Source organism: Littorina saxatilis, linkage group LG4 (genome assembly GCF_037325665.1).
Source record: "Littorina saxatilis isolate snail1 linkage group LG4, US_GU_Lsax_2.0, whole genome shotgun sequence".
NCBI classification, from domain to species: domain Eukaryota; kingdom Metazoa; phylum Mollusca; class Gastropoda; order Littorinimorpha; family Littorinidae; genus Littorina; species Littorina saxatilis.
Genome location: NC_090248.1, coordinates 55,277,878 through 55,305,476, shown reverse-complemented (window position 1 = coordinate 55,305,476; position 27,599 = coordinate 55,277,878). Strand labels below are relative to the sequence as shown.

The window sequence follows — 27,599 nt, the reverse complement described above, 5'->3', positions numbered from 1 at the left end:
TATCTTCCATAGTTCAGGGTCAAGGTCACTTCAAAATATGTATACAATCCAACTTTGAAGAGCTCCTGTGACCTTGACCTTGAAGCAAGGTAAACCAAACTGGTATCAAAAGATGGGGCTTGCTTTGCCCTATATATCATATATAGGTGAGGTATTCAATCTCAAAAACTTCAGAGAAAATGTGAAAAATGTGAAAAATAGCTGTTTTTTAGACAACATTTATGGCCCCTGCGACCTTGACCTTGAAGCAAGGTCAAGATGCTATGTATGTTTTTTGGGGCCTTGTCATCATACACCATCTTGCCAAATTTGGTACTGATAGACTGAATAGTGTCCAAGAAATATCCAACGTTAAAGTTTTCCGGACGGACGGACGGACGTCCGGACGTCCGGACGGACGGACGGACGGACGACTCGGGTGAGTACATAGACTCACTTTTGCTTCGCATGTGAGTCAAAAAAAGACACGTTGTGTGTGAACATGCAGAATGTAAAGTCTGCTTCTCTGTTAGCTGACAATGCCAGTGCATAATGCTAAACTACTTAATCTGCTTGGCCAAAAAAACGCGTTTGTTTTTTTTTTTTTGTTTTTTTTTTTGACCTCAGTTGCATGCAAGGTTGCTTCAACCCATCTTTTTTGCCTCTTTTGTCTTTTTTTCTTTTTTTTTCTTTTTTTTCTTTCTTTTTGGGCGGTGAGCATATCCTTCTTCATTGGTCTTTTCTTCTTTTTTTTTCAATGAAATTTTAATTTTGTTTTCTTTTGCATTACAGGTTACATTTCCATTAAATTACTTTTTAATTCAACAGCAATCTAGCTAAGGACAATGGGGATACACCTTTCGTAGCGCAAGTTCTTGTTGAAATACAATTTCCAATGGAATAGGCGATTTAGTTTTCTTAACTTTGCTAATGCACATTTTTGCTATCAATAAAACATGGTTAATTAACGCTGATTCCTGACATTTTTCGATTCCGAATAATACATCTGTAATAGACAATAAGAAAGCCCGACCTGTCAGACTGTTCAACATTTTTTCAATATAAGTCCAAAACCTTCTAATTCGGGGACACTCATAGAAAAAGTGTTCCATGACATCCAAAATATGTGGGCACTCGTTACAGTTTTTTGTTTGACTTACTTTCATTTTATGTAATAAAATATTGGTGGGATATAAATTGTGACAAATTTTCCATTGCAACACACGCAGGCGCACTTCTTTTGTCACCTGTCGGGGCAACAACCACGTCTGTTCGACAAAAACAAAATCTAGTTTTCTTTTCCAAAAATCGATTGCATGAGATTTTTCAATGCTATAATTCCGTTTTTTCTTTAAATATAACTTAATTAACTTGGGTTTGCTTTTAAACACATTCAATTCATCATCAATTATATCTACATTAACTATACAGCCTGTTCCAAAAGAAACGCAACCAACCTGTTTGCAAAATCAAAGTGCAAAATTTATTTTGCAAATAATATTTCATGAAGTTACATACGTGACGACATAGGGACAACTCAAGTTTCAATTGAGCTGGCAATACAGTAGAAAATAGCAGTGACTTCTTCAGCTGGACTGACGGCAGAATGCCTCGTTTGTCTAAAAATGAAAGAGAGCGTGCTATTGGCATGCTTGCCGCTGGCCAAACGGCCCAAGCAGTCAGTCAGGTCATGAAAAGATTTGGAAATGTACCAAAAATGAAATATGTAACTTCATGAAATATTATTTGCAAAAGAAACGCTGGTGGAGGACACATCCGTTATTAAACGCAGAAAAGACAGCTGCGTCAGAAAAGGGACAAATTGTGCTTCAATTGTCATTGTTTTCCACTTTTATTGTTAAACCTGTTTTGTTCCACATGTTGTGATTTGGAAATGTATCAAAAATGAAATATGTAACTTCATGAAATATTATTTGCGAAATAAATTTTGCACTTTGATTTTGGAAACAGGTTGGTTGCGTTTCTTTTGGAACAGGCTGTATGTGCTGGGTTGTCTACAATCCAATCTTTCCATTGTTTTGGAATTGCATTCATCACAGCGTTGTATTCAAAAAAGGTTATTGCAGGGTTTTGCTGCACAGTGATCTGAACATCTTCACATAACAGAAACTGATTTCTTTCAACATTCAACAAATCATTTATAACATTAAAACCTTTCTGGCGCCATTTTACAAAATCCAACACTTTACCTTTAAACTGAATCAGTCTATTATTAAATAACAGTTGATTACCAACATCATTTCTGTCAACTTCCTCTAAACCTACTTTATTTTTATTATCAAGATATGTCAAAAATACCTCTTTCCAAAAATCATTTTGAACTTTTTCGATTCCTTGTAATTCCTTTTGTGTGCAATTAATTTTTGCCAAGTGATTAAAATCTGTTAATTGTTGAATGTGCCATTTTGGGATTGCACTCCAATTTTCTCGACCTGCTTCATGCAACCGTCCAATCCAATTTAAATAAAACACTTTCTGTATATCAAACATATTGATCATTTTCAATCCACCATTCTCATATTCAGACTCCATAATTTTCCTTTTTATCTTTTCAAAAGCTTTTTTATTACTATATTGTTTTTGCCATACAAATTTGTATAGTTTCGTGTTTAGCTGTGTGAGAACTTGCTTTGGAAGACCAACAGACTGCATAATATACACAAATGGGGAAGTCATAAACGTTTTAATAACTGTTATTTTTCCCTGTATACTGAGATCTCTTTTACTCCACTGTTTAATCATGGCATCAAGACTCTCCATTTTGAATTTCCAGTTTTCCTCGATGTCTTTTGCCATTTTACAACTACTAAATTTAATCCCTAAAATTTTAATCTCCTTAACAACGTGGAAAGGCAGATTAGGTTCCGTTGGTTCTCTCCCCATTCTTAAAGCTTTCGTTTTATCTAAGTTTAATTGTAGCCCTGAGACTTTGCTAAATTGGTTCAATATGTTCATTGCCATGTTAGCATCATCTCGATTTTTTAAAAACAGGGTTGTATCATCTGCCATTTGTTTTATCTTTATGACCGTACCATCCTGATTAATCATGTTCGGTGTAATTATTCCAACTATAGGGCTGTTTCTTATCTTAATCGCCAACAATTCTACCGCCAAGACGAAAGCCAACGGCGAAAACGGGCAACCTTGTCGAATCCCACTAAATACGTTAAAACTCTCCGATAACCAACCTCCATGATTTATACAGCTTGTAGTACCTTTTATCAAAATCTCCACCCACTTTTTAAAACTAGATCCAAATCCAAATCTGTCAAAAACATTAAGAAGTAGTGACTTTGATACACTGTCGAAAGCTTTTTTAAAATCCAGGGCAAGCAGATAACCCGCCTTTCCACTAACATTAAAGTAATTAACCGCATCGTCAATCGTTCTAATCACTGTTGATATATTTCTGTCTTTTAGGTAACCAACCTGATCTACACTGATTAGTTCATTAATTACTAAACCCATTCTTCTTGCCAAAACTTTAGCTAGAATCTTATAATCAGTATTAGTTAAAGTAATTGGTCTCCAATTACTTAATCGTTCTCTATCCAAATCTTTTCCTTTATGCAACAATATTATCACCCCTTGATTTTGCGTATATGATAACTCTTCCCTTTCAAATGATTCATTAAATGAATCAACAAGCAATCTGCTTATCTTGCTCCAAAATACTTTCATGAAATCAATAGAAATTCCATCAGCCCCGGGGGCCGAGCCATTTTTCATGCTACACAGAGCGTCGGCTGCTTCTGCGGGATTTACTAACCCCTCACATAAACGTGACTGTTCTTCACTAAGGCGTGGAACAAATTCTTGGGACAAAAATTCCAAACTATCTTTTACCGTATTTTCAGAATCAGTTTTCAGACTATACAAAAGTGTATAATATTCTTTTTGTTCTTGTAAAATCAATTTCTGGTCGGTTATTGTTTCACCCGCTAAAGTGCTGAGGCGTGACATAATGTTTTTCTTTTTTTGTCTTTTTTCTAAGTTACAAAAAAATTTTGTGTTTTTTTCCCCCTCTTCTATCCACTTCACCCTAGCTCTAACCTGTGCACCCCTTGCTTTTTCTAGTTCTAATAATTCTAACTTTTGTTTCAATTTTAGTAATTCTGTTTGCAACCCATTATTTTCAATCTTATCAATCAATAATCTTTCCAGTTCTCTTAGGCGGGTTTGTAACCTGATTTCTTCATTTTTCCTATTACACGACTGTTTTTTACCAAATTCAATGCAGAAGTTTCTTATCTGTACTTTTGCCAATTCCCATCTGTTTATTGCTGAGGCATCATTCTCGGCTTCTTCAACCAAAACATCCAGAAGTGAATTCATTTGTTCAAGAAAATGTTGATTTTTCAAATAACTGTTGTTGAACCGCCAGTAACCTGGACCTCTAATAAAATCCTTGTCATTCATTTCGACAACAACAGCTTTGTGATCTGAACTTGGGACACAAATATGATCTGCTGATACACACGATAACAACACTCCTCTAGATACAAAACAATAATCAAGACGCCTGGCAACAAAGGGGTTAAATCTGTTCCAGGTATAATCTTTTTCATCATCATGAAAGTATCTCCATATGTCAGTTAAGGTATTGGTTAAATCTGTGAAAACTTCAATTTCTCTGTTACTATGAGGCCGGCCAGAAATAATGTCAAGTTCATTGTTGACCACACAGTTAAAATCACCACATAAGATAAACTGGTCGGTTTCAACTTCATCCACAATATTTCTAATAGAATGAAAAAATGCCATTTTCTCATTTGATTCATTTGGAGCATACACATTTATAATATTAATGCACTGTTTTCTGTATTCTACAGAGATAACAACAACCCGTTCTTGTTTTTTTACTAATTCAATTTTTCCATCAAAATGTTTTGACGTCAAAATGACCTCACCCTTACTGTAACATGTTCCAGCTTGTGCAAATACTTCCCCTCCCCATTGTTTTTCCCACAATATTACATCTTTACAACTTATGTGTGTTTCTTGCAAACAAATAATATCAAACTTTTTTTCTCTCAAAAATTTAAACAACGTTGTTCTTTTCCATTTGTTTCTCAGTCCTCTACAATTCAACGAACATATACGCAGTTTACTCGCCATTAGGGCATGATACGTTGGTAGTGAACGTAGTCATATCAAGTCTACACAGACCAAATACCAAAATCGTGATCAAAGGGCTCGTCCGTAATCCAGTCCAAAATCGAAATCCAAGTCCTGACACTGACAACCCGTTATCCCCACCTCTCTCTTTCATCAGGTACCTCTCCTTCACCTTCTACCCATCCCTCTCCCTCCCCCTGTTCTTCTCCGTTGTCACTGTCTGTTTTATCACGTCTTGGAAACTTGTCCACGGGTCCACTACTTAATCTGCTTGGCTAAAAAACGCGTTTGTTATCTTTGTTATCTTCTTGTATATTTTGCTTCAACACCGAGAGCTGGGATACAAGTTGAAAAGACACAGATGACTGGGACGTAACCATCTTCAGAGGAGCCCCATGAAGCTCAGACATTTCTATAATTTGGATATCAAAACTAGGACATTTCATGTGTTTGGCATTGACAGAAAGAGGGTATTTACACACAAAAAAAGAGGTTAGGTTGATGGAACGTGTATTTAAAGCAAAGCGTTCGCTGGAACTTCGACCTAATGATTCTTCTTTTTCTGGATGTTCTTTCTTGTAAGGTGGCAGAAAGAAAACCAAATCTGGATTTATGCGGTTCACCGTAAAAAAGGGTGGAGACTTTTCCAATCTCCTGGGTCAACTAATGTGCAGACCAGCTAGTACCTCATCCCCCTTCGTGCGTACGCGCAGGCACACGATCAAGTGCGCACGGAAAAGATCCTATAATCAATCTCATTCTTAACCAACGTACGTGGTTGGGTTAAGCCAGATATTTAATGTTCAAAATTGACTTCGCGAAGACTACCTCAAAAAGCTCGCTGCATCAAGCTTTGGCGCTGATTTTATGGTAAAAAGACTTCGCGAAGACTTCACGAAATCAACTTCGAGCTCCATAAGGACAACGTGATTTCTTGATTGGATCAATTGCTGATATTCTTACTCGTATTACAGCTGAACTGGGGGGTCCGCATTGCTGTAAAAACGGTAAAGTTGCAAACTCGTCGGCTGCCAACGACTGTCTGCCTATCAAGATGAAAGACAAAAGGTTTCGCGGGGAGTGTATGGAATTCTCCAGGTCAATTCCCGCCTCCAGTCATGCCCACGGATACCGTAAGGGTTAGTACGCATTTTGTGTTCTCTGTCTGTCTGTCTGCCTGTCTGTTTGTATGTGTGTCTGTTTGTCTCTCTCTCTCTCTTTCTCTCTCTCTTTCCGTTTCTCTCTTTCTGTGTCCGTCTTAGTCTTTGTCTGTCTGTCTGTCGGTCGGTCGATCCGTCTTGTCTGACTGACTGCCTGTCTGCCTGTCTGTTTGTCTGTCGTTCTCTGTCTGTCCACCTGTCTCTGACTGTCTCTGTTTCTGTCCGTCTCTCTCTCTCTCTCTCTCTCTCTCTCTCTCTCTCTCTCTCTCTCTCTCTCTTTGTCTTTGTCTCTCTCTCTCTTTTTCTCTCTCTTCCACTCTCTCTGTCTCTTTCTGTCTGTCTGTTGGTTTGTCTCTGTCTTTGTCTCTCTCTTTTGCTGTCTCCCTCCCTCTCTCACTTTCTCTACATCTCTCTTTCTCTGTTTGCCGGTCTGGCTTGCTTTGTGTATGTACTCTCTCTCTCTCTCTCTCTCTCTCTCTCTCTCTCTCTCTCTTTCTCTCTCTCTCTCGCTCTCTCTCTCTTTCTCTCTCTCTTTCTCTTTCTCACTCTCTCTCTTTCTCTCTCTCTTTCTCTCTTCCTCTTTCTCTCTCTTTCTTTCTCTCTCTCTCTCTCTCTCTCTCTCTCTCGCTCTCTCTCTCTCTGTCCCTCTCTCTCTTTGTCTCTCTGTCTCTATATCTGTCTGTCTATCTGCCTGGCCAAATCTGAAATGCAGAGCCGAACCGTTTTCACGAGAAGGAATGTGCTATTTCTTTTTCGCAGTTCGGCGAGAGCAGCTGAACGTTTTACCATCTGCTGTTGACAGTTATGATCTGTAGCTGTTGTTGTTAGCTGGAGTTCCTCAATATTAACATTGTCTAATGACAGTTCCTGTGTTGAACTGTACAATACTTACACAATTATGGTGTTTTGCTGTTGTTGTATTTGTTGTTGTTGTTGTTATTGTTATTGCTGTTATTTCTGTTTGTTTTTGTTTTCTGCAGTTCCTCGAGAGCAGCTGAACATAGTAACATCTTTGTTTGACGGTTCCATGGTCTACGGTAGCAGCGAGGAACAACTGGAGTTGCTCCGAGACAGCAAGTCAAGTAGGTTCTTCTTCTTCTTCGTTCATGGGCTTTTAAGCTCCCACGTTCACTCATGTTTTTACACGAGTGGGGTTTTACGTGTATGACCGCTTTTACCCCGCCATTCAGGCAGCCATATACCTCTTTCGGAGGAAGATCAAGTAGGTTTAGAATGCTGTTCAAATTATCATACCGGTAAACCGTTTTCTAAAACCGACAAGAGGATAGTATTCCTTTAAAGTTCTTCGACACCTGCATAAGTAAAAATGACATAACACAAGAAATATGAAAACCAGCTAAACAACACAACCTGTTCTGGTTAGATCATTACCTTGACTTTCTCTTCAAATATCGAAGTCCCCAAGTTGTGCCTTTTTGGATTTTCGTTGAAATTTTAATCGGCACGTTAGTTTTTCTTTCTTTCTTTATTTGGTGTTTAACGTCGTTTTCAACCACGAAGGTTATATCGCGACGAGGGAAAGGGGGAGATGGGATAGGGGAAAGGGGGGAGATGGGATAGAGCCACTTGTTAAGTGTTTCTTGTTCACAAAATAGTCCAAGCATATTAGAGAACAACGTTGAAGTGACAATGACTAGGTTTAAAATGTCCCTTATCAGAAAGTTCAACCTCAGTCCTTTAATGTTTATTAAACACATTTTCATATAAAGTTGGCGCTTCATATGGAAAAGTGGCTTTGAAATTGACCCTAATCCTTCTTTGGGCTCTGTAAATGTCGTTTGGGGCTATGGTTGTAAAACGGTATCTACTGGTCACCCCAATGTATAAACTGAAAACTCTTTCTGCACCAGAACACGCAGAAAGGATTGTATATGCCTGATGTCTGATGCTTTTCAAAATCCCCAACCACTAACACCTTCAAAACGGACATTAACTGACACTGTTGTTTTTCCCTATATAATCCTTACTATTTTTCCGAGACGTCGTCCTGTTGTGTATTTAGCTTGCCACAACCTCATACATGGTCCTAAAAGTTAAAGTTGAAGAAAATACTAAAGATAAATGAACAAGCTGACGCAGTGTCATTCGCACCGTGAATCCCCCCATGGGAACATACTAAAGTCTGGTTCCAAATAGGCTCAATTTCCTTCTATTTCTTTGTATTTCTGCCTCGTAGGGGTAGGGGTGTTCAAACCAAAGGCACCTTTAAACCAAAATTCAAATCACACATCTTACAATACTAAGACACTCAGCAGTGAAAGGGTGTCTGCTGGTAAAAAATTCCAAACAATCCTAAAAGTACTTCACTACTAAACGTGCTTTTAAAAAGAGCCGTTATTTTTCCCTCTATAATCAGTATTGTGTTTTCTGCGAACATGTAGTCTATTTAGATGGTTGTCATGTGCACATGAGTTGCTAAAGCGTTTTCAGTTGGGCATATGTCGAAAAGCAAAGAATTAGCCCTTTGAAAACCATCAGAACTGTCACACAAAAATAACATTTTAGTCATTTACCTATCTCACCAACTGACCAAACATAGGGCTTTTCCTTATGTATTATGTATTGTCGTGTTTTTTGTAGCATACTTGTGAAAACAGCCACCACTGTTGTAAATGATACTTTAAAGAGCATTATTTCATTTTTACAGTTGAAGGACAACCTGGACTGCCGTATATTACAGCTGTTTTACAATCAGCCAAAATTTTCTTAACAAACGTATGTTAAGAACAACTCCCATAGTGAAATTGAAGGAAAACAAAGTGAAAATCCCCCTGCCATAGAGGAGCTAAAGAATCAACAATAAACGACTGCATGGATAGCTTGATGCACGAATGCATTGCGGACATGTTTGTCTCCAACCAAGAGAAAGTTCCAAAAAATCCCTTTTGTGCTTCTTATTATACAGTGACGTCAAAGACAGCCTTTTCTGCTGTTCATACATTCAGGGGTTATGGTTACACTAAACGACGTAGTTGTAGCCATACTGCCATCCAGATTTATTTTTTCCTTGCGAGCAGTCACAGGGTGTTTGTGCTGTCTGCCAACCGTCAGACGACCCCGCCCAAGTCTGTTAAGGGACCGTTTGACCGTTATAGAACGCGTCTTTTTGATTTTTTAGCACATTTGGAAACGGTTGATTTTTATCCCTACCATTGTGTCACGATCGGGTGACAGAGACCAAGAAAGTGTCACTCAGTGGAGTGCCTGTTCTTGGTCGATTATGATAGAAAGCGCCTGTACGTGATATTGGGCTACAGCAGAGTTTGCTGACAGTGCTCAATGAACACGGAGGGTTTGCTGCGCACGAGTTTTACAGTGGAGGTTTCTGCTGTCATAGGGCTGACGGTTTTTCGCTGACAGCGCACACGGGATTTTCAGGGATTGAGTTTCTCGTGTCTTTTTTCTGCTTGGGGAGGCAGAATTGTGTATAGCTGGACTGGTTTTTTGACAAGGTCAGTCACGTGTTATTGGCTAGGTTGTCTGAGAGAGGCACAAGGACGGCGCACTTGACACCCAGCGGCAGAAGGGGAAGGATCTAATACACAGTTTCTAGAGTATGATGGTTTTTCACCGAATATTGTATTCGGCACTCTAGGGGAGCTTCCACCGGTTATTTCCTTCACACTGCCACATATTTTGCTGAGGACAAGTCGTCAACATTCCTTCGTCGGCGATGGCTTTCGCATAAGGATTCGACAAGGGGTTCTGGAGGTTTTCGGTCACTGTTGACGAACAGAGGCTGTTCCAGGGAGGAAGCGGATTTTGCTTCCATGAGAGTACAATCATAGGCTTTTGAGGTAATAAATCATTATTTAACGCTGTTGATGAGTCTGTGTTTGTGGAATGAAATACTCTCTGTTGTTCTTTCCAGGTTAGCGCATAATTTACTCTCTGTGACGCTAAAATACTAATCTGTATATGGTTTTTGCAGATAGGGAGAGAAGGACGGAAAATGACTGTTTTGTTGTTGTAAAAAGTCCGTTTTGTGCAGGCCCACGTGCTCGATGAGATATTTAAAGATGACACGTTTTAAGGTGGTGGGTGAGGGGTAGCAGACATGTTTAGTGCACCGATGCTTTCTGTTTGCAGCCTTCGTTTCGGGTTCGTTTTCCTGTAACCGCTGCACGGCTGCCTTTGGCGGGACACTGCTAGCTGCAGACGTTGGAGCTGGGACCTGAGGAAACCAGCAAACCGGCTAACCAGCAGACCGGCTAACCAGCGAACCGGCTAACCAGCAACCCGGCTAACCAGCATACCGGCTAACCAGCATACAGAAAGAAAGCTAAGTGCACCGTGTCTTACGCACCCCGTTGACCACCGTTGTCTTTTCTTATCTGTGATTTCATTGGAGTAGTGACAACGTGGGGTGTGTGACCCCTGCATGAACTAGAGCTTTTTGAACAGAACATTCTCGTTTTGACTGTATTTACACGGGTTCAGCGTGTTACTATAATTTTCTATATACTACTGGCATTTTGTCAGTGACCACGGGTTTTTTACGTGTTGAGAACGTAAAAGGAACATATTTTGAGTGAAGGCTCGAGGGAGGTGGCGAGTTTATACATAAACAGGCGTCTGAAACTTATACTTTTGTTGACTCTATTTAATTGTATGACTGCGAGAGTGGATCGTGGTGTGGTTAGTTAATTAGTAGTAATTAACCGGTTCATAATCACCTTAAGTGATATATTGAAACGTGACACATGGGGGCCAAGCCGGGATTTACTCAGTTAATTTCCAACTGATAAAGACCCACCAATTAAGGATAACTAAGAGCAGATAATCTCGTCAGTGCTCGACTTATTTTCTGCTTGGTGCTACCCTTTTTTGTATAGTTTTGATCATATACCACACCTTAAGCGATTCACATCTTGCAGGAAATGTAAATTGTAATTTGTAAGCTATTGTATGCGCTAACTGTGATTACTTCCCTTTCCTTTGTTTGTGAATCTTTGTTGTTGTACGTTCAGAGTTTTCCGTTGCAGAGAGCTGAGCGGGGTTAGCGGATTTGTTATTCGTTTTACTCAGTTTTCTCTACATTGTTGGTTCGCATTCTGTAACAGGTTACATTTCTACCGTCTTGTTTTACTTGGATTTTTCTCCATATTTTGACTTTGTTGGAATTTTGGGGGGGAAGGGTCCGAGGACTTCTGTCCTAACCAAGGCTGTGGGAGACACTCTGTTTCACCGCAAAAAGCAGCCGATAAAGTAGGCCACGGCTGTGGGAAACACTTTGTTTCACCGCAAAAAGCAGCCATAAAGTAGGCTACGCGTTTTGTTCTACACCGTTTGGATTTTTCTTCTGCATTTTTCGGTTGCTGGATTTTTGTATCCACCGCTTTCATCACCGCGTGTTCTAGCTATAGCTGCGTTAGACTTACTTTTGTGATAAAGCTTTGCTAAACTAACCATGGCTACAGGGGGATCTCCTACGAAGAGATTAACTTTTGAGACTCCTGGTAGCGAGGAACAGACAGAGCGAGACGCACGCGTTAGAGCGCGTAGTTTGCTTAAGCGCAAGGAGTTAGAACGTAAGGAAGACATAGAGCGACAGACGAGAAAAGAAGAGCTTGACAGACAAGAACGACAGGCCGAACGTGAGAGACAGGAACGACAAGACGAACGTGACAGACAAGAACGGAAAGAGAAAGATGAACGTGACAGACAAAAAAGGGAACGACAGGCCGAACGACAGGCCGAACGTGACCGACAGGATAAGAAAGACGAGCTTGAGAGACAGGAACGACAGGCCGAACGACAGGCCGAACTTGACCGACAGGATAAGAAAGACGAGCTTGAGAGACAGGAACGACAGGCCGAACGACAGGCCGAACTTGACCGACAGGATAAGAAAGACGAGCTTGACAGACAAGAACGACAGGCCGAGCGTGACAGACAGGAACGGAAAGAGAAAGAGCAGGCGGATCGCGATCTCCAGCTAGAACTAGCTAGGCTACAGGCCGAGAAGGGTACGCTTACTCAGGCTAGCGCGCCGACATTTGTTGCCGACCGTACGAGACTGCCGACGTTCGACGATGACAAGGACGAGCTCGACGACTTTTTACGCCGGTTTGAGCGCATTGCATCTGACCAGAAGTGGGAAGAGGCCACGTGGGCTAGCCGCCTTAGCACCTGCTTAAAAGGACGCGCATTGCAGCTCTACAACGCTTTGGAGGACGACGAGGCGAGAGACTATCAGGCACTAAAGAAGGCGTTACTCCAGCGCTTCAACCTGACTGCGGAAGCCTACAGACGACGTCTGCGTAACAGCAAGAGACTGAGCGGCGAGCTGAGCCATCAGTTTGTGGCACGCCTTAATCTCTACCTGCGGCGCTGGGTGGAGATGGCCGAGAAGAACTGGACCGTCGACGACCTTGCCGACCTCATAGTCATGGAACAACTGATGTCCAGCCTGCGACCTGAGGTGGTGACCTTCGTGCAGGAACACCAGCCAAAGACTACTCAGGAGGCAGCCGACTGGATCAGAGTACACGAGGACGCCCAGGCGATCTCTGGCAAATCTTCAGGCTCACGGCCGGGAAAATCGGGAAATTCAGGTTCTTCAGGACCCAAGGACGGGAAGGACGATCAGGGACACAAAGGATCAAGTTCCAGAACTGACATCCAGTGTTATTACTGCAACAAGCGGGGCCACGTGAAGAAGGACTGCCACAGGAGACAGGCTGACCAGAAGGGCGTACACTTTGTTGGCAGTGAGGAGTTAAGGGACGTCACGAGCTCATGCACAATTCCACAACTCTGCGTTCCGTGCTCCAGGAAACATTTCCAGCCCCACTGCAACGTCTACGTTAACGGAGTGAAGGGCGAAGGTCTGCGGGACACAGGGGCAGACATGATAGTGGTTCGGGCGAGTCTAGTTCCAGCTATGGCCTACACAGGAGACAGCATCAGGGTGAGAATGGCCGAGGCATCTCACGCTTACGACTTGAACACGGCAGTGATCAAGGTCGTAACACCGTTGTTCACGGGGACCATTGTGGCCGTCGTCATGGACGATCCTCCATGCGACCTGCTCATTGGAAACCGGGTTCAGTTTGTGGACGGCGTCACCAGGGAGGTTCCCGTTTATCGGTCTCCCGACGTCATTTCAGTGCTCACGCGGGCACAGGCGGAGCGAGAGGACAAACCTCTCAAACCCCTACCTGCTGCACGAGCTGCCCTGGGGAACGTGACCCCCGCGCTTCTCGCGAAGGCTCAGGCATCTGATCCGACATTAGCGACTCCTCGGGAGCACGCGAAGTCGGGGAAGGTGAAGCTGAGCGGGAAGCATGGGAGGTCAAAGTTCCTCAGGGACAAGAAGTTGCTCTACCGTGAGTTCAGCAACAAGGAAGGTGCATTCAAACAGGTTGTCGTGCCTCGCGAGTTTCGCGAGGGTGTCATGGCAACGGCACACGACTCGATTCTGGGAGGTCATCTTGGCACCAAGAAGACCACGGATCGTGTCTGGCGCCACTTTTACTGGCCAGGCATCTGCACGGATGTCCGACGTTTCTGCGCGTCCTGCGATAAGTGCCAGAAGGTGGTTGCCAAAGGAAGGGTGAGGAAGGTCCCCTTAGAGAAGATGCCGCTCATCGACGAACCCTTTCGTCGGGTGGCAGTGGACATCATCGGGCCCATCTTGCCTGCGTCTGAGGACGGAAACAGATACATTTTGACCATGGTGGACTACGCTACTCGATACCCAGAGGCGATCCCTCTGAAATCGATTGAAGCCACGCGAGTAGCTGAGGCTCTGGTTACTATGTGGTCCCGGCTGGGAATTCCATCAGAGGTACTCACCGACAGAGGCACGCAGTTCACGGGAGGAGTGATGGCGGAGGCAGCACGACTGCTATCACTGGAGCAGCACTTCACCACTCCTTACCATGCTCAGTGCAACGGACTGGTGGAAAGGTTCAATGGCACCTTGAAGACCATGCTGAGGAAACTAGCTCAGGAGAAACCACGCACGTGGGACAGGTACATCCCAGCATTGCTTTTTGCATACCGCGAGGTTCCTCAGGAGAGCTTGGGCTTTTCCCCATTTGAGTTGTTGTACGGCAGACAGGTACGCGGTCCCATGGCTATCCTGCGTCAGGCTTGGACAGACGAAGAAGCTGACGAGGAGGTGCAGACGACAGCGACCTACATCGTAGAACTCAGGAACAGGATTGAAGAGACCTGCAAACTGGCTCAAGAGAACCTGGGGAGAGCAGCACAGCGTTACGCGCGAGGATTCGACCGCAAGGCACGGCCGCGCAGCTTCAAGATTGGAGAACGGGTGTTGCTACTTTTACCTGTCAAACACAACAAGCTACAACTGCAGTGGCAAGGACCTTTTGAGGTGACAGCGAAAGTGGGCCAGAACGACTACAGGATCGTCATGAACGGGAAAGCACGCCTGTACCACGCCAACCTGCTGCGCGCCTACATAGAGAGGACTGCCTACGGGGAAAAGGACAAAGTGACAGAAGCAGTTGCTGTCGTGATGGACGAGACAACGGAAGAACAGGGAGGAGGACGTGTACCAGTTTGTCCGTTGGAGGCTAGTGAGGATCACACGGACGTGCACATCTCACCTGATCTTGGGAACGACCAGCAGGCGGACTTGCAAGAGATCCTGAAGGATGCAGCACGGGTCCTTACAGACATACCACTTCAGATGCATCTAGAGGAGTTTACCTTCGACTTGCTGGAGAAGCAGCCAGTGAGGACGAAGCAGTATCCCATGCCTCATGCCCAGAAGGAGGTGGTCAGGAAGGAAATCGCCGACATGACAAAGTTGGGCGTCATCGAGCCAGCGAACTCTCCCTACAGTTCTCCAATTGTGCTTGTGAAGAAGAAGGATGGACGCGTCAGGTTCTGTGTCGACTACCGGAAGCTGAACAAGATTACGGCGTTTGACGCGGAACCCATGCCTGATGTGGACTACCTCTTCAGTCACTTGGCCAAGGCCAAGTATTTTTCAAAATTAGACCTCACCAAGGGATACTGGCAAATTCCAGTTGCCGAGGAAGATCGCCCAAAGACTGCATTTACCACTCCATTCGGCCAGTTCCAGTGGACAGTCATGCCTTTTGGTCTACAGAATGCAGGTGCCGTCTTCACTCGCATGATGAGGAAACTTTTGGAACCATTGAAGCGCGAGGACATCAGCAGTTTCATCGACGATGTGCTGATCGCGACAGAGACATGGACTGAACATCTCGACGCCCTGCGCGACGTGTTCGGAAGGTTGAAGAACGGAAATCTGGGAGCTAAACCGTCCAAGTGCTACTTGGGATTTCGGGAATTGTCTTTCCTGGGTCATGTTGTCGGCGAGGGATTGCTCGTTCCAGAGGACGACAAGATCCAGAAGATTCGGGAGGCGGAGCCACCGCGCACGAAGAAAGAAGTCAGGTCTTTCCTGGGCCTAGCCAGCTTCTACAGACGCTTCATCCCGCACTTTGCCGAAATCGCACTACCACTGACCAACCTTACCAAGAAACTACAACCGACCGTTGTAGTGTGGACTGAGGAATGCAGCTCCGCATTCAACACCCTGAAGAGGCGACTCACCAGTCAGCCTATTCTCCGACTACCAGACCTGAACAAGGACTTCGTGCTGAGGACAGACGCTTCAGGGAAGGGACTTGGGGCAGTGTTGCTTCAGGAGACAGAGGGGTTTTTGCACCCTGTTTGCTTCGCCAGCCGTAAGCTGACCTCGGCCGAGGCAGCGTATGCAACGGTTGAACGCGAGTGTCTCGCCATTGTCTGGGGCATCCAGAAGTTCGAAGCGTACCTGTACGGACGACCTTTCTGTCTGGAGACGGACCATCAACCTCTGCAATATCTTCAGGTTGCAAGGTTGGCAAACGCCAGACTTATGCGCTGGGCGTTGATTCTCCAACCGTACCAATTCACGGTACGCGTCATTCCGGGCGCCAACAATGTTGGAGCTGACTTTCTCTCTCGGGCTGTAGAGGAGAACATGACTGTGAGCGAAACCGAGGTTTCGTCTTGAAGAGGGGAGGTGTGTCACGATCGGGTGACAGAGACCAAGAAAGTGTCACTCAGTGGAGTGCCTGTTCTTGGTCGATTATGATAGAAAGCGCCTGTACGTGATATTGGGCTACAGCAGAGTTTGCTGACAGTGCTCAATGAACACGGAGGGTTTGCTGCGCACGAGTTTTACAGTGGAGGTTTCTGCTGTCATAGGGCTGACGGTTTTTCGCTGACAGCGCACACGGGATTTTCAGGGATTGAGTTTCTCGTGTCTTTTTTCTGCTTGGGGAGGCAGAATTGTGTATAGCTGGACTGGTTTTTTGACAAGGTCAGTCACGTGTTATTGGCTAGGTTGTCTGAGAGAGGCACAAGGACGGCGCACTTGACACCCAGCGGCAGAAGGGGAAGGATCTAATACACAGTTTCTAGAGTATGATGGTTTTTCACCGAATATTGTATTCGGCACTCTAGGGGAGCTTCCACCGGTTATTTCCTTCACACTGCCACATATTTTGCTGAGGACAAGTCGTCAACATTCCTTCGTCGGCGATGGCTTTCGCATAAGGATTCGACAAGGGGTTCTGGAGGTTTTCGGTCACTGTTGACGAACAGAGGCTGTTCCAGGGAGGAAGCGGATTTTGCTTCCATGAGAGTACAATCATAGGCTTTTGAGGTAATAAATCATTATTTAACGCTGTTGATGAGTCTGTGTTTGTGGAATGAAATACTCTCTGTTGTTCTTTCCAGGTTAGCGCATAATTTACTCTCTGTGACGCTAAAATACTAATCTGTATATGGTTTTTGCAGATAGGGAGAGAAGGACGGAAAATGACTGTTTTGTTGTTGTAAAAAGTCCGTTTTGTGCAGGCCCACGTGCTCGATGAGATATTTAAAGATGACACGTTTTAAGGTGGTGGGTGAGGGGTAGCAGACATGTTTAGTGCACCGATGCTTTCTGTTTGCAGCCTTCGTTTCGGGTTCGTTTTCCTGTAACCGCTGCACGGCTGCCTTTGGCGGGACACTGCTAGCTGCAGACGTTGGAGCTGGGACCTGAGGAAACCAGCAAACCGGCTAACCAGCAGACCGGCTAACCAGCGAACCGGCTAACCAGCAACCCGGCTAACCAGCATACCGGCTAACCAGCATACAGAAAGAAAGCTAAGTGCACCGTGTCTTACGCACCCCGTTGACCACCGTTGTCTTTTCTTATCTGTGATTTCATTGGAGTAGTGACAACGTGGGGTGTGTGACCCCTGCATGAACTAGAGCTTTTTGAACAGAACATTCTCATTTTGACTGTATTTACACGGGTTCAGCGTGTTACTATAATTTTCTATATACTACTGGCATTTTGTCAGTGACCACGGGTTTTTTACGTGTTGAGAACGTAAAAGGAACATATTTTGAGTGAAGGCTCGAGGGAGGTGGCGAGTTTATACATAAACAGGCGTCTGAAACTTATACTTTTGTTGACTCTATTTAATTGTATGACTGCGAGAGTGGATCGTGGTGTGGTTAGTTAATTAGTAGTAATTAACCGGTTCATAATCACCTTAAGTGATATATTGAAACGTGACACATTGTTTCCAAACATTATATAGGAATGTTTTGTGAACAACGGATAATAGCCGCTACTCGCATGTGTAGCAAAAGTGAGCGTACATACTCACCCTGGTCGTACAGCCGTTGTCCGTTGCCCGTCTTCATCTGTCTGTACAAATCATTACCTTTGGATTTTTCTCGAACGCTATGAAGTGAAGAAACACCAAATGTTGCAAAATGTTGTATGACCCCAAGAGCTCAAAAAAGATACTTGAGAACCTTGACCTTACCTTAAGGTCAAGGTCACAGGGAGAATGAATGTGGTCTAAAAACTGCAAAATTTCACATTGTGCCAGTTTTCTGGAAAACAAATTAAAAACAGCGGGCTTAGTTTTGTATGGTATACAAGAAAAAGAAAGCCTTATCTTCTGATACCATTTTGGTCGACCTCGCTTCAATGTCAAGGTCACAGGAGTCCTTCAAAGTTGAATTGTATACATGTTTTGAAGTGACCTTGACCCTGAACTATGAAAAAAATCTTTCAAACTTCATAATTGTGTGGGGCACATGTTATATACTGATATTGAGCCACATTTAGTCACATATCATCAAGGTCAAGGTCACTTTGCCCCTTATGAAATGTGACTGAAACGGGCAATTGAATCACTAAAAGTGACAATGTCTCTTTGTAGAAAGTGCCAATAAGTATGTTTATGGTTCCTATGTCTTGAATTGATAGCCTTGTGATGTGTGACCTTTGATGATCTTGACCTTGGCCAAAGGTCATGTGTAATTTGGTAGGAAAAATCTGTAAACCAGTTCTAATAGTGTACAATGTCCTTGCCAGCTTCAGTTGTTAGACCTTCACCTTCAAGGTCACCTGAAGGTCAAGGTCACTTTAAGACAAAGGTCAAGCATGAGAGTCGCATGGGCTTTGCTTTGTTAAGATTTTTTACCAAGACACATGGATTTCTTTACCCGGCTTGGTCACATTTTTCATAGGGGTCAATGTGACCTTGACCCTAACGATATGTGACCAGATGTGGCTCACTATGAAATTCTAACAAACGCCCCACTCAGTGTTTAAGTTTGTAAGAGATATCGTCCATAGTAAAGTTAAAGGGGCAAGCTCACATCAAAATATGTCTACAATTCAACTTTGAAGGGCTCCTCTGACCTTGACATTGAAGCGAGGTCAACCAAAATGGTATCAGAAGATAAGGCTTTCTTTTTCTTGTATACCATACAAAACTAAGCCCGCTGTTTTTAATTTGTTTTCCAGAAAACTGGCACAATGTGAAATTTTGCAGTTTTTAGACCACATTCATTCTCCCTGTGACCTTGACCTTAAGGTAAGGTCAAGGTTCTCAAGTATCTTTTTTGAGCTCTTGGGGTCATACAACATTTTGCAACATTTGGTGTTTCTTCACTTCATAGCGTTCGAGAAAAATCCAAAGGTAATGTTCAGTACAGACAGATAAAGACGGGCAACGGACAACGGCTGGACGACCAGGGTGAGTATGTACGCTCACTTTTGCTACACATGCGAGTAGCGGCTATTATCCGTTGTTCACAAAACATTCCTATATAATGTTTGGAAACAATGGTAGGGATAAAAATCAACCGTTTCCAACTGTGCCAAAAAATCAAAAAGACGCGTTCTATAACGGTCAAACGGTCCCTTAACAGACTTGGGCGGGGTCATCTAACGGTTGGCAGACAGCACAAACACCCTGTGACTGCTCGCAAGGAAAAAATAAATCTGGATGGCAGTATGGCTACAACTACGTCGTTTAGTGTAACCATAACCCCTGAATGTATGAACAGCAGAAAAGGCTGTCTTTGACGTCACTGTATAATAAGAAGCACAAAAGGGATTTTTTGGAACTTTCTCTTGGTTGGAGACAAACATGTCCGCAATGCATTCGTGCATCAAGCTATCCATGCAGTCGTTTATTGTTGATTCTTTAGCTCCTCTATGGCAGGGGGATTTTCACTTTGTTTTCCTTCAATTTCACTATGGGAGTTGTTCTTAACATACGTTTGTTAAGAAAATTTTGGCTGATTGTAAAACAGCTGTAATATACGGCAGTCCAGGTTGTCCTTCAACTGTAAAAATGAAATAATGCTCTTTAAAGTATCATTTACAACAGTGGTGGCTGTTTTCACAAGTATGCTACAAAAAACACGACAATACATAATACATAAGGAAAAGCCCTATGTTTGGTCAGTTGGTGAGATAGGTAAATGTTATTTTTGTGTGACAGTTCTGATGGTTTTCAAAGGGCTAATTCTTTGCTTTTCGACATATGCCCAACTGAAAACGCTTTAGCAACTCATGTGCACATGACAACCATCTAAATAGACTACATGTTCGCAGAAAACACAATACTGATTATAGAGGGAAAAATAACGGCTCTTTTTAAAAGCACGTTTAGTAGTGAAGTACTTTTAGGATTGTTTGGAATATTTTACCAGCAGACACCCTTTCACTGCTGAGTGTCTTAGTATTGTAAGATGTGTGATTTGAATTTTGGTTTAAAGGTGCCTTTGGTTTGAACACCCCTACCCCTACGAGGCAGAAATACAAAGAAATAGAAGGAAATTGAGCCTATTTGGAACCAGACTTTAGTATGTTCCCATGGGGGGATTCACGGTGCGAATGACACTGCGTCAGCTTGTTCATTTATCTTTAGTATTTTCTTCAACTTTAACTTTTAGGACCATGTATGAGGTTGTGGCAAGCTAAATACACAACAGGACGACGTCTCGGAAAAATAGTAAGGATTATATAGGGAAAAACAACAGTGTCAGTTAATGTCCGTTTTGAAGGTGTTAGTGGTTGGGGATTTTGAAAAGCATCAGACATCAGGCAGATACAATCCTTTCTGCGTGTTCTGGTGCAGAAAGAGTTTTCAGTTTATACATTGGGGTGACTAGTAGATACCGTTTTACAACCATAGCCCCAAACGACATTTACAGAGCCCAAAGAAGGATTAGGGTCAATTTCAAAGCCACTTTTCCATATGAAGCGCCAACTTTATATGAAAATGTGTTTAATAAACATCAAAGGACTGAGGTTGAACTTTCTGATAAGGGACATTTTAAACCTAGTCATTGTCACTTCAACGTTCCCTTCACTAAAGTGGCTAAGATGCCTGGACTAAAAGCACTAATCAAAAAATTGCTCCAGGGGCTTGCAACCTAGTACAATATATGACCTTGCTGGGAGAACGCAAGCTTCCAGTACAAAGGACTAAACACTTCCTACATACCGCCTGACCAAAATCTTTACAAACACTGACTATATTCTATACAAGAACCACTTAACAAGGGTAAAAGGAGAAACAGAATCCGTTAGTCGCCTCTTACGACATGCGGGGTGCAGAGAAATAAGGATGTGGAAAAGAAGACTTTTGGTAAGTGAAATAAAGGTGATGGATCCAGTCAGGTAGAAATAAGACAACAAGAAAAGAATTGGAAAACTGCAGGGAATAGTAGGGAGAGTTTTCTTGGAAGGAAATATAGGTGAAAGGACTGGTAAGGCAGAAATAAGACAAAAGAAGAGAAGTAAAGGGGTGGGGTAGCTCTGTTTAAACGCTCCCGCCGCGTGAAGGCGACCCCATGGGAGCACGTTAGTTTTTTTTTTTTTTTTTTTTTTTTTTTTGGGGGGGGGGGGGGGGGTCAGGTCGTTTTTAGGGATACCTTTATTTGAGCGGAGGTCACGTGACCTCTGTAAAAGAAATATTTAATGCTAAAGTGTACCAGAAACAAAGTGGAGTACCTTTAAATGGCACAACAAGTTTGAAGGAAATAACACGGGAATGAATGCTTTAGTTGGAGTACACTTTGTCACAGTCATTTTTGGCTCACGTAAGTGTAGCCTATGCGATCGTAACTTTGTCTGTCTGTGCGTGTGCGTGTGCGTGTGTGTGTGCGTGTGTGCGTGTGTATGTCTGTGGTAGAAACTTTAACATTTCGTCATTGGAAGACGTCACATTATGGCGTAAGAGGGTTAGACGTCACGCGAAGGAATTACTGAAAGTCTCGGTCATTTTGGCTCATTATTTTGAGCGGGCCGAGACTAGTTGGAAGGCACTATGGCGGAAAAGAGAGTTATCTTTTCATGTCTTGGCGTCTCAAATCTTATTAGTCAGAAAGCGCATGCACGTAGTCTCGACCAGCGCGTGGTGTGCTTCTTTCTGAGTACTTTACGTCACAAAGTGTACTTTACGTACTTGATGATGACGTAAGTTAATTGTATGTGTTCTATTTCGTTGACTGAGCACGGCCGGGACCAGTTGGCGTGAGCGCTGGGATTTCGAGTTTCATTCGACATGCCAATGCATCGCAGTATGAAATAATACAGGTTGGAGGTTAGTCGATATCGACCAAAGTCGATAAGTGCATTCTTCACTATGGTATTGAGTCTGATTTTGTCGTCCATCTTGAATCAAAAAGCACTCTTCTTACAAAAAAAACAAACAACTTCGTTGCGAGCTACGGCGAAGCTTCGCATGTCAGAACTTGAGAAGCGATGTTGGGGTCAAAGTACCACGCCGTAGCTGCGGGTTTTTGGTATTAAGACTTTGCGAAGCTTCGTGTTGTCGACTACGGGCTCAATTAAGGACAGGCTTAAGTAGGCTAGATCTAGATCTAGTGTATCGCTTTCTTGCACAGTGTCACCTATGCTTACTGTGTGTGTGTGTGTGTGTGTGTGTGTGTGTGTGTGTGTGTGTGTGTGTGTGTGTGTGACGGAGTGATTGAGTGATTGAGTTTGTGTTACTGTTTGTCGATTTCTTACGTGAGCCTTGAAGGCTTCGCCTCTTGTTGTTGTTGTTGCTAAGTTTAGATTACAGATCTAAGTACCTATGTTCGCGCAGACTATCATTATTGATGTTTGGCAGTACCGACAGAATAAGTCCATGAAAAGAATCGGGACTCTAACGCAGATTAGTTTGCCGACAGCAACAGTTTCCCGATTTACATTTTTCTCAGTAATTAATTACATAGTTACGGAGCAGTTTTCGTTTTTATCATGCCGTGTCTAAAACGCAGAACAGCGAATGTCCCTTATACTTCTTAAGGTTAAATTCTATAGAATGTCCCTTATACTTCTTAAGGTTAAATTCTATAGAATGTCCCTTATACTTCTTAAGGTTAAATTCTATAGAATGTCCCTTATACTTCTTAAGGTTAAATTCTATAGAATGTCCCTTATACTTCTTAAGGTTAAATTCTATAGAATGTCCCTTATACTTAGAATGTCCCTTATATACTTCTTAAGGTTAAATTCTATAGAATGTCCCTTATACTTCTTAAGGTTAAATTCTATAGAATGTCCATTATACTTCTTAAGGTTACATTTTATAGAATGTCCCTTATACTTCTTAAGGTTAAATTCTATAGAATGTCCCTTATACTTCTTAAGGTTAAATTCTATAGAATGTCCCTTATACTTCTTTAGGTTAAATTCTATAGAATGTCCCTTATACTTCTTAAGGTTAAATTCTATAGAATGTCCCTTATACTTCTTAAGGTTAAATTCTATAGAATGTCCCCTATACTTCTTAAGGTTAAATTCTATAGAATGTCCCTTATACTTCTTAAGGTTAAATTCTATAGAAACGTTTTCAAAATGGCTATTTACCTACCGTATCTTTAAAATCTGCCTTTGCAGGAGCTTTGATGAAAGTGGGTGAAAATGGACTACTTCCAAGATCGGAGCACGGAGAATGCCACCATCGCCCAGAAGACTACTGTTTTCTGGCAGGTATATGATGTTTTCTTTGCAAGTGTTCTCTCTCTCTCTCTCTCTCTCTCTCTCTCTCTCTCTCTCTCTCTCTCTCTCTCTCTCTCTCTCTCTCTCTCTCTCTCTCTCCCTCCCCCTGTCTCTCTCCATCTGTCGATATATATATATATTCCCCCTAGGCCCTCTGCTTCTTTACCTCTGTTAACTTGTAGAGCTAGTTATTTTTCGATAAACACCCAGCAACCAAACAAATAACGACCCAGCAACAGCCTGAATCCTCGATAGCGCAATGGGTTGAGAAGCTGTTCTGCGTCGGTACTACTTTTGCGACTGAAACGTTCCGAACGCTCTAATGTACGAAGTATACATCTCTGGAGCAAACAATACAAACATACCGCATGTAAATTAACAACTACAGGGTTACACACATGAATCTCCATATAAAATCCATGAGTTTGGTTGTTTTCTGAATCTAGGTCTGCTGTGCACAAACGTTCATCACAAGCAAATTCCCAAGGCAAGTAGCTCTCATACTTTGTCTAGCGACAAGAGTAGTTCCCCTTTCAAATTTCTTTTCACTCAGTTTCTTCGACAACAGACTGCAATCCGACGGTCAGTTTTCAACAATATTTCATTTAATAAACAGATCACACGCAACCAAATGCACACATCTCATCAATTTAAACAACATAAAGCGGTTTCATTCACTATTTTCCCCAGAAAAATGAAAACTTAATACTGTTTTTAACGTTGGAACACGGGTGCAAAAGTTCGTCTGCTAATCCCATTTGACGAAAGAACATTATCCTAAGCGATACCAAAACAGGCAGAACACACAATATCTGCCTTTGCCGCCACAGCAGAATAACAGCATATCTGTGTACTTGATTTTAGTCCAAAATAGGAAAACTGACAAGAAGTGTTAACAGAATGGAATGATTTGCACGGAACTATACAACCGCGCATTAATCGATCGCCTGCGCAGGTTGACTGGTTGAGTGAATAGGATTCGATCAAACTTTCGCACAAAAACTCCTGTTTTCTTTGAATAACTGAAGAAAGGAGGAATAAAGAGGTTACACACCTCGTCTCAGTGATTATAAAAAATAATGGTCTCAGTTCGCGGTCATGAAAAAGCTCGCTCAAGCTCGCATTTTTCATGATCCGCTAACTTCGACCATTATTTATAATAATCACTGAGACTCGGCATGTAACCTCTACATATATATATCCCATGACCTCCCTTCTTTGTCTTTGTTACTTCAGTATGGGTATATATGTTGTATTTTTATAGCTCAATAAATACATCATGGACTCCAAAACATATATGATAGTGCAGATTCCGATTTGGGCAAAGAACTACTTTCCTCCCGACCTTTGACCTTGCGCCAAACAAATAGATTGTAATACACTCTAAATTGCTTTGCTGCTAAAGAGGTCTATCCGCAGTTGTATTAACCCGTGCATAACACTAGTTTGAACAGTCGAACACTATCACAATGCCCATGGCTACAAACCAAAACAAAAAAACGAGTACCCTCCCTTGCATCGAAGCAGACGACTGTTTGTGAGAGACACAGGTCTGTCAGCAGTGTCGGTGTGGGAACTGACAGAAGCTAGGGAGCACAGATAATAGAAGCCATGTCACATAGACTAATCACACAATCAATACACATTTAGCTCATGTTTTAAATGACAGTTTCGAGTTTGTTAGTCAAACTCAAAGCAACAACACTGGTCTGGTGTCATGCGTAGCGGGACCGAGAAGCGTCCTTACTGCATGGTTTGGGGTGGCTTCGCTTCGTATCAAACATCGGCCGTTTCACGTATTTTGCGAGCAAGTCTACTCTTTTGCCTGGCTCTGCAGTAAGTCCACATTGGCGATGAAGGTATCCAAGAACTTAACATGTGTGCATTTTTCCGTAATCCAGTCATATTCCTTCAAAATGCAATCAATCGGCGGTGACAGACTTGGTGTCAGCAATTCGCGACTTCACCAACTTGGTCCCGTTTTCCTCACACCCATACCAGTTTAGGTTCATCCATGCAAACACACTCGCCAAACAGTTTATCACGTAGATACATTTCAAATAGGGAGCAAATGGTTAAATCTAAACCTACATATTTGTTCCTTAAAATTTGCTTCTCTGTCAATAAGCCTGATTGTATAATAATACGTTCGAGAAAAACAACGTGGAATCGATTCTGAATCGAGTAAGCCAAATGGGTGCCAACCCGGTTTCGCCCGTTCTGCCGACCTGAAACGCAAAACAAAAGAATTGTGCGCTTCAACTAAATTGATTTCTATACGACTTCATTATTTTCTTGCAACTTATGAACCTTTACTTAAAGCTTTTAAATGGTCTGAAAGTAGTGTTACCGCGTACTTATCGATGCACTCATTCGTTTTATAGTTTTCAGCGACGGTCACTTAGTTTAAGGTTGCAAAAGGGCCAAGTCTCGCTGGCACCACTGTTTCACTCTCCACAGATCGCAACAGTGCCGCTTTGTGTTTGATGGTAGAATGGGATATACAGATTACAACACTCGTGGTTTTTTATATGGCTTGTATTTCAGTCAAGACCCAGCGGGAATATCAATCGAGAGCCACTCGCCAGAGGCTCGTGTCTCCCGATGATATTCATCCGCTGGGTCTTGACGGATATACAAGCCATATAAAAAAAACACGAGTGTTGTAACCTATACATATATATATATATATATATATATATAGGGGGGGTTGCACACACACACACACACACACACACACACACACACACACACACACACACACATATATATATATGTGTGTGTGTGTGTGTGTGTGTGCAACCCCCCCTCTCTCTCTCTCTGATTGTCTCTATCACTATCTGACTCTCGGTCTCTCGCCCTCTCTGTAGAGTAACGGGTAAAATACTGTAGATGCACCTTATTCACCGTCATAAGTAACCAGGGCAACACTTTCCGAGCATAGCGCGTGTAACTTCAAAACATCCCAGCTATTCCAACACTATCATATATAAATAATGCATTTCTTTCTCGACACAATTTTTGTAATGCCAATTAAAAATATATGTTGGTTTAGGGTAACCCAACCGACCCTAGCTATTTTTTCTCACCGACCCTAAAACTTTTTTTTCATTTCTAAAAAAAACTAAACTGTTGGCACATTTTGTGAACCGTACCGAGACTAAGGGAAATAACCTCCTCGACTGAAATATAAAAAAAAAATATTTTAAAAAAAGCCGACCAACTGACCCTATCATCTTTGTTCACGTTACCTATATTTTGTTTGGCCTAACGTTACAGCGACATCGTGAAGATCTCACATTTCCATGCGCATCTCTATGCCGAAAAAGATACATAATACGAATAAAGGCAACGTTTAATTATTTTGACCCAGCGGTCTTTTAAGAAGTCCTTTGAGGGATCAGCTCGTTACTCCCTCGGCTCGTTACTCCCCCGGCTCGTTACTCCCCCTTAGGGTTAGGGTTTGGGTTCGTAACGAGCCGGGGGAGTAACGATACGGGGGAGTAACGATACGGGGGAGTAACGATACGGGGGAGTAACGAGCCAGGGGATTAACAATACGGGGGAGTAACGATACGGGGGAGTAACGAGCCGGGGGAGTAACGAGCCGGGGGAGTAACGATACGGGGGAGTAACGATACGGGGGAGTAGCGATACGGGGGAGTAGCGATACGGGGGAGTAACGAGCCGAGGGAGTAACGCTACGGGGGAGTAACGAGCCGGGGGAGTAACGATACGGGGGAGTAACGATACGGGGGAGTAACGATACGGGGAGTAACGATACGGGGGAGTAGCGATACGGGGGAGTAGCGATACGGGGGAGTAGCGATACGGGGGAGTAGCGATACGGGGGAGTAACGAGCCGGGGGAGTAACGATACGGGGGAGTAACGAGCCGGAGGAGTAACGATACTGGGAAGTAACGATATGGGGGAGTAACGATACGGGGGAGTAACTATCCGGGGGAGTAACGATACGGGGGAGTAACGGGGC

General features: G+C 43.0%; 1 protein-coding gene across 1 annotated transcript in view; it reads left to right on the top strand.

The window, feature by feature from the left end:
- The window catches only part of LOC138965638 (salivary peroxidase/catechol oxidase-like), a 76,650-nt gene that overhangs the window by 26,556 nt on the left and 22,495 nt on the right, over positions 1-27,599 (top strand). Inside the window, exons 6-8 of the mRNA XM_070337812.1 lie at positions 6,093-6,257; positions 7,259-7,360; positions 23,506-23,598. Coding sequence (XP_070193913.1) covers positions 6,093-6,257; positions 7,259-7,360; positions 23,506-23,598 — 360 coding nt within the window. The remainder of the gene's footprint in view (positions 1-6,092; positions 6,258-7,258; positions 7,361-23,505; positions 23,599-27,599) is intronic.